Source organism: Aquarana catesbeiana, linkage group LG08 (genome assembly GCF_042186555.1).
Source record: "Aquarana catesbeiana isolate 2022-GZ linkage group LG08, ASM4218655v1, whole genome shotgun sequence".
NCBI classification, from domain to species: domain Eukaryota; kingdom Metazoa; phylum Chordata; class Amphibia; order Anura; family Ranidae; genus Aquarana; species Aquarana catesbeiana.
In genome coordinates, this window is record NC_133331.1 from 292,487,648 (window position 1) to 292,504,804 (window position 17,157).

At 44.1% G+C, this 17,157-nt stretch overlaps 1 protein-coding gene and 1 pseudogene across 1 annotated transcript in view; one reads left to right on the plus strand and one right to left on the minus strand.

The window, feature by feature from the left end:
• The window catches only part of LOC141106799 (uncharacterized), a 262,881-nt pseudogene that overhangs the window by 161,470 nt on the left and 84,254 nt on the right, over positions 1 to 17,157 (plus strand).
• The window catches only part of LOC141104964 (uncharacterized), a 71,539-nt gene that overhangs the window by 39,950 nt on the left and 14,432 nt on the right, over positions 1 to 17,157 (minus strand). The window contains exons 4-8 of the mRNA XM_073594773.1: positions 7,514 to 7,611; positions 7,212 to 7,433; positions 6,921 to 7,056; positions 5,817 to 6,785; positions 3,170 to 3,183 (exon numbers count right to left, since the gene is read on the minus strand). Of these exons, the coding sequence (XP_073450874.1) occupies positions 3,170 to 3,183; positions 5,817 to 6,785; positions 6,921 to 7,056; positions 7,212 to 7,433; positions 7,514 to 7,611 (1,439 nt within the window). The remainder of the gene's footprint in view (positions 1 to 3,169; positions 3,184 to 5,816; positions 6,786 to 6,920; positions 7,057 to 7,211; positions 7,434 to 7,513; positions 7,612 to 17,157) is intronic.

Sequence of the window (17,157 nt, forward strand, 5' to 3'; positions counted from 1 at the left end):
GACAACTATTAGTTGTTAACTCCACAAATCTGCCCTTTATGGAGGAGTGACAAGAAGAAAGACATTGGTGAAAGAAAGTCATAAGAAGTCCTGTTTGTAGTTTGTGAGAAGCCATGTGGAGGACACAACAAACATGTGGAAGAAGGTGCTCTGGTCAGATGAGACCAAAATTGATCTTTTTGGCCTAAAAGCAAAACCCTATGTGTGGCAGAAAACTAACACTGCACATCACCCTGAACACACCATCCCCACCGTGAAACATGGTGGTAGCAGCATCATGTTGTGGGGATGCTTTTCTTCAGCAGGGACAGGGAAGCTGGTCAGAGTTGATGGGAAGATGGATGGAGACAAATACAGGACAATCTTAGAAGAAAACCTGTTAGAGTCTGCAAAAGACTTGAGACTGGGGCGGAGGTTCACCTTCCAGCAGGACAAGGACCCGAAACATACAGCCAGAGCTACAATGGAATGGTTTAGATCAGGGTTCTTCAAACTGCGGCCCTCCAGGTGTTCAGGAACTACAATTCCCATCATGCCTAGTCATGTCTGTGAATGTCAGAGTTTTACAATGCCTCATGGGATGTGTAGTTCTGAAACAGCTGGAGGGCCGTAGTTTGAGGATCCCTGGTTTAGATCATGGATATGCAACTAGCGGACCTCCAGCTGTAGCAGAACTACAAGTCCCATGAGGCATAGCAAGACTCTGACAGCCACAAGCATGACACCCACAGGCAGAGGTATGATGGGACTTGTAGTTTGCAACAGCTGGAGGTCCGCTAATTGCATATCTCTGGTTTAGATCAAAGCATATTCATGTGTTAGAATGGCCCAGTCACAGTCCAGACCTAAAGCCCATTGAGAATCTGTGGCAAGACTTGAAAATTGCTGTTCACAGACGCTCTCCATCCAATCTGACAGAGCTTGGAGATATTTTGCAAAGAAGAATGGGCAAAAATGTCCCTCTAGATGTGCAAAACTGGTAGAGACATCCCCAAAAAGACTTGCTGCTGTAATTGCAGAGAAAGGTGGTATTGACTCAGGGGGGCGCCATACAAATGCCCCCCCCCCACACTTTTCACATATTTATTTGTAAAAAATTTGGAAAACCATTTATCATTTTCCTTCAACTACACAATTATGTGTCACTTTGTGTTGGTCTATCACATAAAATCCTGATAAAATACAGTTACGTTTTGGGTTGTAATATGACAAAATGTGGAAAATGTCAAGGGGTATGAATACTTTTTCAAGGCACTGTATAGTTTCATTAGAATAGCGGGGGGTTTATATATAGCGATCCAGGTTAAAAATTCAGCAACCAACAAACCTCAATACACATGGATAGATACCAGCAAAAACCTTCATCTTGTAAGGGGGGGTTAGTAGTGTGCTGTAGTGGTCATCATGTCCTCCATGCTTCTCTCCTCGTTGAGCGTCAAGCATGGGTCACATGAGAGGCCTTCCCCGGGTTGTGGGTTCTTCTGGGCTACGGTAGGCACCTATAACAGGATCACTTTGCTTTACATATGGGGTACCTTTATTTCTGTGCCATTTTCATCAATGCACTGGGACAAGGCTGAGGCCACGGTGGGGGGAATACTCAACCTTAAGGCAGACCTCTCCTTTTAGAGATGAACGCGCACTGCGTTCTCCAGTTAACTCTCAGGTCCCGGTGACGATGTACACCCTCTCTGTAACTTGCACGCTGAGCCTTGTGCATATCCACCTGTCTAGCGTATCACCGTTACCTCACTACCAGTAACGGTATTGGCTCCTGCCGTACACATAGCGTGGACTACACTTCACTTAATTCCTCCATAAGTGAGCACAGGCTGGAGACCTCGGTGGTAGAAGTCTGCTCCCGTAGCTGTGGGAGACAGACTGCTTAAACAACAAGAACCTCCCCTCCTGCAAGAGGCTTTCCCACCAATCTCAGGCTTATCGACAGGCGGCTACTAGTAGCTTCCGTTACCCTTGGTAACCCTTGTGTCCTCACACTGTATTACTCTTGTCCTGATGTCTTCGTACCCCAAAGTACCTTAGTGACCTGAACTATGAAATGGTGCCGGTTACTTGCATTACACCCCTTCCAGTAACTTCAGACCAGGCGGGAACAAGGTTTCAAAACTTTACCCTGGAAAAGTGCAAAAACATAACAAAGTCCAACATGCGGGGACATTATTCTTCCCTACCTTCCTAATTCTAACTCAGGCTATGGGCTGCCCTGGCATACCTGCAAAGGAAGTTTCCATGTGTAGTACAGAGTCCATCAGTGGCATACTCCAGCAGTACTAATAACTTTTACATCTCGGCAGGGATAAGCGACATTCTTTTAGTCCTCACGGGTGCTCTTCTCCGTCTTTCTATCTTACGGGCACTAGGCCTCTGTGCTCGGGCCCGAGGGTTCCCTTTCTCCACACCACTCCAAACCACAGGCTCTGGATCTCTGTCCCTCCTTTTTTATTAATAGAGATAAGAGTGATGTCATGTGACCTCCCAGAATCCTCCTCACCTCTCCAGGCAGGTCTGTGTTTTATTAATAGAGATAAGAGTGATGTCATGTGACCTCCCAGAATCCTCCTCACCTCTCCGGTCAGGTCTGTGTTTTATTAATGGAGATAAGAGTGATGTCATGTGACCTCCCAGAATCCTCCTCACCTCTCCGGTCAGGTCTGTGTTTTATTAATAGAGATAAGAGTGATGTCATGTGACCTCCCAGAATCCTCCTCACCTCTCCGATCAGGTCTGTGTTTTATTAATAGAGATAAGAGTGATGTCATGTGACCTCCCAGAATCCTCCTCACCTCTCCGGTCAGGTCTGTGTTTTATTAATAGAGATAAGAGTGATGTCATGTGACCTCCCAGAATCCCCCTCACCTCTCCGGTCAGGTCTGTTTTATTAATAGAGATAAAAGAAATATGTTATGTGACCTCCCAGAATCCTCCTCACCTCTCCGGTCAGGTCTGTGTTTTATTAATAGAGATAAGAGTGATGTCATGTGACCTCCCAGAATCCTCCTCACCTCTCCGGTCAGGTCTGTGTTTTATTAATAGAGATAAGAGTGATGTCATGTGACCTCCCAGAATCCTCCTCACCTCTCCGGTCAGGTCTGTGTTTTATTAGTAGAGATAAGAGTGATGTCATGTGACCTCCCAGAATCCTCCTCACCTCTCCGGTCAGGTCTGTGTTTTATTAATAGAGATAAGAGCGATGTTATGTGACCTCCCAGAATCCTCCTCACCTCTCAGAAGGTAGATGATGAGGCACACTTTTTGTCAATCAACTTACAAAGAATAAATAATTCATAATTGTTTTTAATATACCTACATTTTTAAAAGCTAAATATCAAATATTACATAAAAAAGTCATATTAACCACTTTTAACCAGCAGGTGGCACCCTTTGAGCAATTGCACCTTATAAGACAACTATTGCACTGAAATTGTCAGTCCTCTCATGTAGACTGACCTCCTCTGCTCTTCATCCAAAAGCAATATTTAGCTTCTTTCTCACCACAGTTTTTTTCCTTCGAAGCCTCTACTGAAGAACAGGGGAGATCAGACTACAGCCGTGGCCAAAAGTTTTGAGAATGACACAAATATTAATTTTCACAAAGTCTGCTTCTTCAGTGTTTTTGGATCTTTTTGTTGCTATGGTAGTCTGAAGTATAATTAAAAGCATTTCATAAGTGTCAAAGGCTTTTATTGACGATCACATGAAGTTTATGCAAAGAGTCAATATTTGCTGTGTTGACTCTTCTTTTTTAGGACCTCTGCAATTCCCTCCCTGCATGCTGTCCATCAACTTCTGGGCCACCTCCTGGCTGATGGCCTCCCATTCTTCCATAATCAATGCTTGTCAGAGTTTGTCAGAATTTGTGGGGTTTTATTTTGTTCACCCGCCTCTTGAGGATTGACCACAAATTCTCAATGGGATTAAGATCTGGGGGGATTCCTGGCCATGGACCCAAAATTTCCATGTTTTGTTACCCAAGCCACTTAGTTATCACTTTTGTCTTATGGCAAGGTGCTCCATCATGCTGGAAAAGGCATTGTTCCTCACCAAACCGTTCTTGGATGGTTGGGAGAGGTTGTCCTCGGAGGATGTTTTTGTACCATTCTTTATTCATGGATGTGTTCTTAGGCAAAATTGTGATGCATTGTTCCTCACCAAACTATTATTGGATGGTTAGGAGAAGTTGTTCTTGGAGGATGTTTTTGTACCATTCTTTATTCATGGATGTGTTCTTAGGCAAAATTGTGAGGCATTGTTCCTCACCAAACTATTCTTGGATGGTTGGGAGAAGTTGTTCTTGGAGGATGTTTTTGTACTATTCTTTATTCATGGTTGTGTTCTTAGGCAAAATTGTGAGGTATTGTTCCTCACCAAAGTGTTCTTGGATGGTTGGGAGAAGTTGTACTCAGAGAATGTTTTTGTATCATTCTTTATTCATGGATGTGTTCTTAGGCAAACTTGTGAGGCATTGTTTCTCACCAAACTATATGGGGATGGTTGGGAGAAGTTGTTCTTGGAGGATGTTTTTGTACCATTCTTTATTCATGGCTGTGTTCTTAGGCAAAATTGCGAGGCATTGTTCCTCACCAAACTGTTCTTGGATGGTTGGGAGAAGTTGTACTCAGAGAATGTTTTTGTATCATTCTTTATTCATGGGTGTGTTCTTAGGCAAAATTGTGAGGCATTGTTCCTCACCAAACTGTTCTTGGATGGTTGGGAGAAGTTGTACTCAGAGAATGTTTTTGTATCATTCTTTATTCATGGGTGTGTTCTTAGGCAAAATTGTGAGGCATTGTTCCTGACCAAACTTGGATGGTTAGGAGAAGTTGTTCTTGGAGGATCTTTGTGTACCATTCTTTATTCATGGCTGTGTTCTTAGGCAAAATTGTGAGTGAGCCCACTCCCTTGGCTGAGAAGCAACCCCACACATGAACGGTTTCAGGATGTTTTACTGTTGGCATGACACAGGACTGATGGTAGCACTCACATTTTCTTCTCAGGACAAGGTTTTTTTTCCAGAGTCCCCAAACAATCGGAAAGGGTGTTCATCAGAGAAAGTGACCTTACCCCAGTCCCCAGCAACCAATCCCTGTACCTTTTGAAGAATATCGTTCTGTCCCTGATGTTTCTCCTGGAGAAAAGTGGCTTCTTTGCTGCCGCCCTTCTTGACACCAGGCTATCCTCCAAAAGTCTTCTCCTCGCTGTACCTGCTGCCATTCCTGAGAAAGCTCTGCACTGGCGGTGCCCCGATCCCGCAGCTGAATCATCTGTAGGAGACGGTCCTGGCGCTTGCTGGACTTTCTTGGGCACCCCCCGAAGCCTTCTTCACAAATGCAGTTGAAATGTTTTTTGTGGGATTAGGTAAATTTTTATGGCAAAGAGGGACTTTGCAATTAATTCTAATTGATCTGATCGCTCTTCATAACATTCTGGAGTATATGCAAATTGCCATCATAAAAAACTGAGGCGGCGGACTTTGTGAAAATGATTATTTGGGTCATTCTCAAAACTTTTGGCCAGGGCTGTACACTACAGGGGGGTCTCAGCCAGCAGTGTCACATTCCCTTGTTTCTTTCCTAGCAAAGTAAACCAAACAAAACCCCTTCTGAACTAGACAGCCTTTTGTGAGCTCAGATTTCTCTATGAAGAATTCCTTCCATGATAAAGATCAGAGGAGCGCTCAGCCACGTGTTTTCTGAGGTGTATATCAAGGTGTACTTCTTCCCAGTGTGAGATCTCCGATGTACGGCAAAATATGATCCATATAGAAGACATTTCCCGCACTCAGGACACTAATACACCTTCGAGGGTCTTGTGGATTCTCTGATGTTTGGTGAGATAAGACTTCTGTGAAAAACATTTCCCGCACTCAGGGCAGGAATACGGCTTCTCCCCCGTGTGAGACCTCTGATGTTTGACCAGTTCTGATTTCCGTAGATAACATTTACCGCATATAGAGCAGGTAAACAGCCTTTCCCGTGTGTGACAAATCTGATGTACAATAAGAATGGACTTTCGTGAAAAACATTTCCCGCACTCGGAACAGGAATACGGCTTCTCGCCCGTGTGACATCTCTGATGTTTGGTGAGACCGGCCTTATCTGAAAAACATTTCCCGCACTCAGGGCAGGAATACGGCCTCTCTCCTGTGTGAGATCTGTGGTGTACGATAAGATCTAATTTCCGTGAAAAACACTTCCCGCACTCGAGGCAGGCAAAAGGCTTCTCGCCCATGTGCAATCTCTGATGTCTTGAGAGATTGGTGCTCTGTGTAAAACATTTTCCGCACTCAGTACAGGGATACAACTTCTCACCTGTATGCAATGTCTTATGTCTGGAAAGACAGGACTTCCGAGAAAAACATTTACCGCACTCGGGACAAGAATACGGCTTCTCTCCTGTGTGAGATCTGTAATGTGTGACAAGTTTTGATTTGTGAGGAAAACATTTTCCGCACTCAGAACAGGAATAAAGCTCCTCCCCCGTGTGAGATCTCTGATGAACAGAGAAAATTTGATCAGAGCTAAAGCTTTCCCCACATCCAGGACAGGAATATTTCTTCTTCCTCTGAATCCCGGCACCATCCCTCACAGTACGAGGTTGCTCAGAGTCAGAGGGATTCCATGGTCTATCCACACTGTGAAGTCCACCATCCATAGTGGAGATCATTGTCTTTTCTCCTCCACAATCTCCTGTGATGTCCTCATCTTCCATTTTACAACCTGGAGATAAAGTGAGAAGATCCTTTGAGGGTTTCTCCATGGCGTGTCCTGGAAAAATATAAAAACATCATCAATAGATATGAGAGGGTTAGTTCACTTCCATCAAGATTCCATCTGGATCAGGTAGATATGAGTGAGCAGATGTTCTCTGTGGATGTCCAATACTGGTTTATAATAGCTCACCTGTGCTGATCTCTGTAGGAGTGTCCTCCTCTATGAATGTCCTCGTCATTCCAGCCTCCTCTGTATATTGCTGATCATCCCTCACATACATCTCTTCTACTTCACCTTCAATTTTTATGTTCATCAGATCTTCACCCTAAACCAACAGAATGGCAGAAAATAACATCTGTAACATAGAAGTATTTATGATGTGAGATCACATAGAAAATATCATCTTGTAGAGTCCACACATCATCTCCACATGTCAGAGTGTTCAATCACTTTATGTTCCCGACCCTCAACTCCACCTACCTGATGATGGTGAGGGATGGTGTGACCTTCCTGTGTGGAGTCCCGAGAATACAGAGGAGGGGGACATCTTTCTGGTAGGTTTCTCTTACTAGGTGGCTCCACAATATTGTCTTTGTAGAGATCCTTGCGTCCTTTAGAAAGTTCCTTCATTACACCATACTCCTCATCCTCTTTCTTATACTCTTCTTTAACAACAATAATACAATCTCTGAGGATTTCACTCTAAATATACAATAAAACATTTATTATAACAAAAATGTTTGTGTATAAATCATAACTACCAATAATTGTTCCTTATCTACCTGATCATGTTTTGTGTAGTTGTGATCTTCCTGTGTGGAATCCCGGGAATACAGAGGACGGGGACATCTCTCTGGTGGGTTCCCATTACTGGATCCATCTGTAGGAAACACACACACTGACTGAATACATTGTTTCTATGTGTTTATCAGATGATGGGGGATCTAGGTGGAGCCTCCGTACTGCTCTCTCCTTTACAATAAAGTCTCCTCTTACCCGGTGATGTGAGGGGCGGCTGATTGTCCATCATGACCTCCTTGTAGAGATCCTTGTGTCCTTCTAAATACTCCCACTCCTCCATGGAGAAATAGACAGTGACATCCTGACACCTTATAGGAACCTGACACACACAATGATACAGTCACCATCCAGACACATCCCTTGTCTGTTACTGGATAATGTCCCAGAATTCCCAGAATCCTCCTCACCTCTCCTGTCAGCAGCTCCATCATCTTCTTGGTGACTTCTAGAATCTTCTCCATGTTGTGTCTCTCAGGTTTTAGGGAGTCACATGGAGGCACTGTGATGGTCATATGATCACCGGACTTCACAAGAGGAAATCTCTGTATTGGAGAACCAATAGGAATATCATGTTAGAATCCCAGAATCCTCCTCACCTCACCTCCAGTCTGTGTTTTATTAATAGAGATAAGAGTGATGTCATGTGACCTCCCAGAATCCTCCTCACCTCTCCGGTCAGGTCTGTGTTTTATTAATAGAGATAAGAGTGATGTCATGTGACCTCCCAGAATCCTCCTCACCTCTCCGGTCAGGTCTGGGTTTTATTAATAGAGATAAGAGTGATGTCATGTGACCTCCCAGAATCCTCCTCACCTCTCCGGTCAGGTCTGGGTTTTATTAATAGAGATAAGAGTGGTGTCATGTGACCTCCCAGAATCCTCCTCACCTCTCCGGTCAGGTCTGTGTTTTATTAATAGAGATAAGAGTGATGTCATGTGACCTCCCAGAATCCTCCTCACCTCTCCTGTCAGCAGGTAGATGATCTCCAGGGTGAGGTTTAGTATCTTCTCAGTCATGTGACTCCGGTCCTCCTCCATCATCATTGGTCGTGTTATCTATACAGGTTTCCTGTAGACCAATAAGTGATAACAGAGAATGATCTGGACTGTACTGGTTATACAATATTAGGATGGGGATGTATGTGGGATAATATGAGGGTTTATATCATGGAAGAACAATCCCCAGTGGGATTACACACAGAGCTACATTCATTTTTTTGTTTTCTATGTTTTTGGGTCTGGGGGCCTTTTCTATGTAGACCTTTTCTATGTAAAGTCTGTTTTGTTTTTAGCTTTTTACTTTTGCTTAGTTTATGATCTGCCGGCAAAGAAAGTTGCCCTGTCTTTGACCTCCTATCCCTCTAACCAGCAAACATTTACCGATACAAACCTTCAACACCTTTACTCTTCTCTATTCCGTGTACAGACGAACCCCCTTACAGTTTATTTTCATCCACACTCCACAGAAACTCCCCTAATTAAACTCATTACTAACCTAAGTGTCAAAACCTATGGTCACTACTCTATACTCATATTAATATACCTTTCTGCTTGGTTGATATAGTTGATCACCTGCTCCTCCTCAAAAATCTCCACTCCCATGGCCTTGAAGGCTTCTTGGTTCTCCTCCTACCTATCTAAGCACCCCTACAACTCTACCTCCTCTTCTCCTCTTTCATAATGGTTCTTCAAGGCTCTTTCCTTACAGCCATTCTATTCTACGATCTAAAAGGACACAATGGTCTGTGACAATGGTCACAGAACACGCCCAAATCGCACGCCAGGGGGTTCATGGGAGGTGCGGTTCTGGAAGGTTGTCCACGGAACTGGAGAGCCGTCTTTTGGCTACAGCATGAGCGGGAAGGGGTTAAACTATTAAAAAAAAATCGCTGTTCCCAGCCAAATTGAACTTCATTAAAATAAAATCTCATTACCTCCTCTGCTGCAGGTTCCAGCAACGTCTCCTCTCTCTTCTCTACTTTCTCTCTGTGCCTGACGTCACTCCTGTCCTTTTTTTTCCATAGAGCCTTCCTGCCTGTACCTGACATCACTTCCTGTCTTCCATAGAGACTTCCTGTCTGGGTAGATGTGAGATCCCCATCTTGTGGAGCTCAGAGGAACTGCAGCAGAAACGTCTCGTAGAGTGAACACGGCCTTGTGCTGTGTGTGTATGTACTGTATATCCTTATAGATGGGGTCATCTCCACTCCCACCAAGGGGGAGAGAAATATATTACTGCTCGGGATTTGGTGCAATTGATTTTGCTGCAAAATTATTGATGTTGCCTAAAGTTTGTTGTATCTAGACGCTATTTAGTCATGATGACATAACATAAGTTGCTTAAAAAAACACCATCTGCCTTCACATTTTGATTTGCAGATCACTTGACACCACAAGCCCCTCCTAGTAACTGATCCATGAATGCCTGTCACCATCCCTTTATAAGCCAGGCTTCCTGTCTTTACTCCCTCTGTAGGTTATAGCTCGTGGCTGTGATCAAGGAGATGTATTGATCTGTGAGGGAGTTTTAGATGGTCCTTGTAACATGAGAACCAGCTTGGGGGGGGGGTCAGCAAGATTGCAAGGGTGAAACTCCTCATGGAGGCTTGAGGCACTTCATGTATGGCAAATAGGCATGCTGGCTAAAGGTGGTTTCAGTCTTTCCCATTTTTTGGACTACCCATTACAGGAGAAGTATGGGACTCAAGTCTATGCTGCAGCTGTCCCACATTAGCTTTAAGCCTGAGAACTGAGTAATCACATGAATGTTGGTCGTCTCGGAGTGGAGAGCAGTGACTGTCAGTCCACGCTCTCTGCCCCTCCAGCGCTCATGGGAGAGCCCTGAACTGGAGAGGAGGTGGGCGTAGCTGGCTTTGGCTCTCAGCCACTCACTGAGAGATCTGGAGCCAGCTGTCGATTAGGCACTTGGGTGGATCCCCACAACCTGGTCAGCATTCTTCCAGAGCCTGTAGTGGCTCTGTGACATCAGCTGAGAGCGGGCAATAGCACTCTACAAATTGACTCTGGGTCACAGGAGCGCTTCTGTAAGAATGGCCAAACATTTCCATGGACAGCCTTCCCAGAAGAGTTGAAGCTGTTATAGCTGCAAAGGGTGGGCCAACTCAATATTGAACCCTACGGACTAAGACTGGGATGCCATTAAAGTTCATGTGCGTGTAAAGGCAGGTGTTCCAATACTTTTGGTTATATAGTGTATGAGCCGAGTATAGCTTTTGTGTCTTTCTTTTGTTTCAATATAAATTGTCTTAATGACATGGTCTCTCTGCAGATGTTAGTTGTCAGCCTGAAATCTACTTTGTGTCCTGAAGAAGTGAACTTTGCTTCACAAAACGATTTGAGGGGGAATTTATCAATGTCTGATTTAACGCATACATTTCCGCTGTTATGTCAAATCCAGTGTATTTTATCGTATATTAACACATATTTTTTAATATTTCTGTTTGCTTTTTAACGCCTTATATGATATGTGAAAAAATGCAAAGTTGTTTTTTATACATTGTTTGAAACATCATCACTTTTTCTTGGGTTGACATTAAAAGTCCCATTGGCATTTGCTCTATGCATAGAAACTCTATCTGTTCACCTTAGCCTATTCTTGATAGGAAATAGATTGAATTCATTTTTTTTTCCTCAAAATTCTACAAACAATACCCCATAATGACATTGTAAAAGAAGTTTGTTTGAAATCTTTGCAAATTTATTAAAAATAAAAAACCGAAAAAATCCCATGTACATAAGTATTACAGCCTTTGCCATGAAACTCAAAATTGAGCTCAGGTGCCTCCTGTTTCCACTGATCATCCTTGAGATGTTTCTACAACTTGATTGGAGTCCACCTGTGGTAAATTCAGTTGATTGGACATGATCTGGAAAGTCACACACCTGTTTATATAAGGTCCCACAGATAACAGTGCATGTCAGAGCACAAACCAAGCCATGAAGTCCAAGGAATTGTCTGTAGACATCAGAGACAGGATTTTATGAAGGCACAGATCTGGGGAAGGGTACAGAAAAATTTCTGCAGCACTGAAGACCCCAATGAACGCAGAGGCCTCCATCATTCGTAAATGGAAGTTTGGAACCACCAGGACTCGTCCTAGAGTGGGCCGCCTGGCCAAACTAAGCGATCGGGGGAGAAGGGCCTTAGTCAGGGAGGTGACCAAGAACCCGATGGTCACTCTGACAGAGCTCCAGTGTTTCTCTGTGGAGAGAGGAGAACCTTCCAGAAGAACAACTATCTCTGCAGCACTCCACCAATCAACCCTATATGGTAGAGTGGCCAGATGGAAGCCTCTCCTCAGTAAAAGGCACATGACTGCCCACCTGGAGTTCTCCAAAAGGCACCTGAAGGACTCTCAGACCATGAGAAACAAAATTCTCTGGTCTGATGAAACAAAGATTGAACTCTTTGGCCTGAATGGCAAGCGTCATGTCTGGAGGAAAACAGCCACCACTCCTCACCTGGCCAATACCATTACTAAACTGAAGCATGGTGGTGGCAGTATTCTGCTGTGGGGATGTTTTTTAGCGGCATGAACTGGGAGACTAAACAGGATCGAAGGAAAGATGAATGCAGGATGTAGAGACATCCTTGATGAAAACAGAGCGCTCTGGACCTCAGACTGGGGCGAAGGGTTTATCTTCCAAAAGGACAATGACCCTAAGCACACAGCCAAGATAACAAAGGAGTGGCTACGGGACAACTCTGTGAATGTCCTTGAGTGGCCCAGGCAGAGTCCAGACTTGAACCTGATTGAACATCTCTGGAGAGATCTGAAAATGGCTGTGCACCGACACTCCCCATCCAACCTGATGGAGCTTGAGAGGTCCTGCAAAAAAGAATGGAAGAAACTGTCCAAAAATAGGCGTGCCAAGCTTGTAACATCATACTCAAAGAGATTTGAGGCTGTAATTGGTGCCAAAGGTGCTTCACCAAAGTTCTGAGCAAAGGCTGTGATACTTATGTACATTGGATTTTTTTTGTTTTTATTTTGAATAAATTTGCAAAGATTTCAAACAAACTTCTTTCGCATTGTCATAATGGGGGATTGTTTGTAGAATTGTTAGGAAAATAATGAATCCAATCCATTTTGGAATAAGGCTGTAACATAACAAATTGTGGAAAAAGTGAAGCACTGTGAATACTTTCCGGATGCACTGTATCTATAACAATGTCCTCTAAAGGTTAGAGGTCTGTTTCACTCCTTTGGTCAGATACCCCTTCTTTCCCACAGTTCCCAAAATTACAGAAGTTAATGTCCCATTATTACAGAGTGTACCAGTCTCACCAGTCAGGTGATAATATTCATGGACACCAGTAGGTAGATTCTTGTGTAACACCCACCTAGATAGGTGCTAGGATAAGGTAAATTTATTCTGGCTCACTGTACCCAGTGGAGTTGCATTTGGTTGTTAGGCAAATTTAGCTCTGGTTCCCTATAATAAGTGTGACTGTGTTTGATTGTTCTGTGTTTCAGTGGCTACAGGATTGACTGGCTGCTTCCCCCTAGCTGGTCCAGAAATGTTCTGGAAGTTAGTGAGCAGGAAGAATCTAATCAGCAGATGAATATTTATGCAGCAGTGGCCAATTCATGTGGAGAGGTGCCCAGATGATGACTGGGAGTGTGTATAAATACTCTGAGACTGCGAACAACCTGGTCTTTTTCCCTGAGGAGGAGATCATGGCCTAGAGGGGGCATTCACCATGTGCCTGCGGGTTGTCAAGGCCTCAAAATGGCTGTCTGGAGGCCTGCTTTGCTGAGAGTTGCTGAAGCTGACTGACGGCTGTCATCTAAGGATCTAATCTGGTACCACGGGGTGACAGTGTCTGGGGAATGTTGGAAGGAGGCAGACAATTTTTCAAGGATGTTAGTGAGTACAGACTGGTGTGAGGGATTCTGGAGACTGTGTGCTGTTGGTCCATTAAGGCCCAAAGATAGAGACCAAAGATAGAGGTCCACAATGGCCCAAAGATAGAGACCAAAGATAGTGGTCCACCACGGCCCTCTTATGATAGACCCAGACTAAGGACATTGAATTTGGTGTCCTGAAGGGCTCAGTCTATTTAATGCCTCGGATTGTTCAAAGATGAAGACTAATCTCTTCAAGTTGCTACTACAAAGCTCAGTCCATTCTTTACTTCAGCAAGGACTTGACTCACAGTTCTACAAGGGAAGGCTCAGTGTCCTTAAATTATTACTAAGGGTTACTGGAGTATCCTACCATTATCCACTACCTATCCAAGTTCTTATTAAAGCATAAAAAAAAGCATACCCCTAGACTGGGTAATGAGGCTGAAGAATGATTGGAATTGTGTGCCTGGCTGCAAGGAAACTACTGGGTAAAATATTTGGGCATTTGCTTAGCAGCTCCTATGAGGGAAGCGCTACACTTGTATCTGCATGGATGCATGCAACCAGAAGCATCTTGGTTGCGGGTTTCACTTCACCTACCATGATATCCTGTACTGGGGTAACCATACTCTCCAAGTTCAGCAAAGCAGTGAATAGAACTTGATTGATGACTACAGTGCATTCAAAAGCTTCCTGGGCAAAAAGAAAAAGCCTGTGGAGAGCCTCACATTTCATTGGCTCCATTTGCATTGCTCCCTATTATGACACCTCCAGCTTTGAATGGCATCCCCTTCTGGCGCAGGCAGGATCCAGGTTGCTTACCCAATGAGCCAGGGGCTGATTCTTCATGGGAGTCCTTTAGGATGACTCCAGGGTTCTGCAAAATGTTTTTGCCAAATGGAAAAAAACCTTTCCCCCGGCATGTCGAAGCAAGCTCCTTTTGTCTGGGTGGAGAGATCTTTCAATTATTTCAACTAGTTTATAGTTTTGGAGTCTCTGTGACAAATCTATCATTGCAGAGACCAAAGGTAGTGGTCCACCATGGCCCTCTTCAAACATAGTGGTTCATTAAGGCCCAAAGATAGTGGTCTACAATGGCCCAAAGATAGAGACCAAAGATAGTGGTCCACCATGGCCCTCTTCATAAATGGTGGTCCGCCATGGCCCTCTTCAAAGATAGTGGCCCACCATGGCCCTCTTCATAAATAGTTGTCCGCCATGGCCCTCTTCAAAGATAGTGGCCCACCATGGCCCTCTTCATAAATAGTGCTCCGCCATGGCCCTCTTCAAAGATAGTGCTCCACCATGGCCCTCTTCATAAATAGTGCTCCGCCATGGCCCAAATATAGAGACCAAAGAAAGTGGTCCACCATGGACCTCTTTATCATTTGGGGTCCTGTTGAGGTCTTGGGCCGCTGCCACTTAGTGGCCAGCTGAACTAGACCATGCCTTTGTGACAGTAATGGTTGATCTGTTAGATAGTTCTAACCGTGCACCCCCAGACAGGTTAGGATCTCAAATTTTGGGTGGTCATAGACCCCAGCAAACTCAGAAGTGAAGTCATAATATGCTTTTTGTTGGTCTCTTAATACAAAAAAGTGCAAATAGGCCACCCTTCTCATTTTGCTGTCCTCTCGAGTTGTCAAAAAACTCCTCCATGACACCTCTTGGTGTCAGATTTTGTAAGAAATGGCTTGCTTTGGTGGTTGCCTTTTTTGCCAGGGGCAATAACTATTGGCTCATGACTTTAACCCCTTCCTGCCACTGCCTCCTGGCTCTTAAAGAGGTTCTAAATGCCAGATGGTGGGCATTCTGATCATGTGACCACTGTGATTGGCAGTCACATGAACGGAAAGATCCTAATCACAAGTAAGCATCGGGAGATTTCTGGTGCCCGTCGGTTACTGTGACGGGTGCACGCAGGGAGTGCACACTCGGGACAGTAATGTGTTTGCATAGGGCCTATATGCGGCCCCTCAGCGTTGAAGCCCACCCGAGAGGCCGCATATTAGACATGTGCACACTGAAATATTTTGTTTTGGAATTTCGTTTTTGTCCGAAAAATACATTTAGTTACTCCTGAAATTCGTTTTTATTTATTTTGTTTCGTTAAAAAATTAATTCGCCCGAAAATCTGAATTAATTAAGGTCGAATCTGTCATTGAAGGCTTATGGTGTCCGTTACATTTCCGGTCGAATGCCCTGCCCACAAGCTATAGTAGAATTCTAATGTTGTATGACTAGTAATAATTATATTTATTAATTATTATTACTAGTCAACCAACATTAGAATTCTTCTATAGCCTTTGGGCGGAGAATTTGACCATAAATGTCCGTTTGTGGCGATCGTATGTTTTTAGCTGCTTCGTCGAATCTTCATGTCTCTATACTGTCGAATCTTTTCTCTCTATGTCGAATAATCTTGGACTAATAGAGTTAGGTTAGGCACATTCGACAGACAGAGATCGCTATTGTCACCGTCATGTCGAATCTTCTATCTCTATCTCTATCGAACTGTTGTCGGAATGGAACGAAAATAAAGCAATTTTTATGTCGGATCTTTCGGATTCCGCATGTTCATTATCGTTTGTTAAAATGAACGTCAAAATCCCTGAAATTCAGACGAAAGTGCATTCGGGCGAAAACTGATGCACATGTCTACCGTATATATGAATCTATGCCATGAAGAATGAAGGCAGTTCTGAAGGCAGAAGGGGGACCAGGTCCAAGGGGGTACTAGCAAGGAGTACCTAATAAAGTGGTCGGTGAATGTATGTATACTTAAGATTTTCGAGCAAATGCTATATCAGCGATATCTCACCGATACACCATTAAAAACAATAAGATGGGCCTTCCTGTAGCAGAACACTTGCTGAACTGACCCTAGTATGGAAGACCTGGGAGTCCTCCACTTTATTGCTTGGACTCATAAAGTCCTGGTCTCACCGACCTCTGTCCCGGATTCTCCCTTACTTACCGCTGGTTTACCTTGTGTCCTTCAATGTCTACTGTACTCACGGTTACATGAGTATGATTTCACAGTTATTTGTACAAAACCTGGCTTGACCAAGGAAAGTAAGTCCGATGGGAGTCACTTTGGGCAGGGGGGCTTGTGGAACCCAGCTTACCTTAGAGATCTCTGGAAACTCCTTGTCCAGCTCCCCCAACCCTTCCTATGTGTAATTCAGTGTCTATAAGGGGCACAGGGTGACCAAGAACCCCAGTCAGGTCTGCACTAACCAGACTCACCGTACAACCACACTGGACTCAGCATTTCCTTTTACCCATGTTATCCAGGGTCTTATATGTGTGGTTTGTGTTGAAAGAATGAAGATGCTCTTTCACTTGGGAACTTGGGACAGTAACATTTCCGAACAATATCCCTATATGAAGATAAATTCCACCGTTTGTCTCAGACCATTGCTAGATAGTTTGAGGTGGGGTTATGCTTGTACAGGACTATTTCTGGGTATATTTGTCTGATGTGCCCTGCTCCTTCCCTGTGACACTGACATTGGAAATAACACTGTTTTCTCCGACCATACAGAACTTTGTTACCCAGATTTAAAGTGTGACTGCTGTCCCATGTTCCTAAGTTACTGGGCAGTCACATTTCTCCCAGTCGAGCTTATGGAACTATTATCAGAAACATTGTAACCATGCTCGGCTCCTCTTTACTGTTTGTATTATGTGTTTCTAGCATGTAGACCGTGGGCAGAGTGGAGGGGAGATTTCTCCAACAGCCCTCCCTGC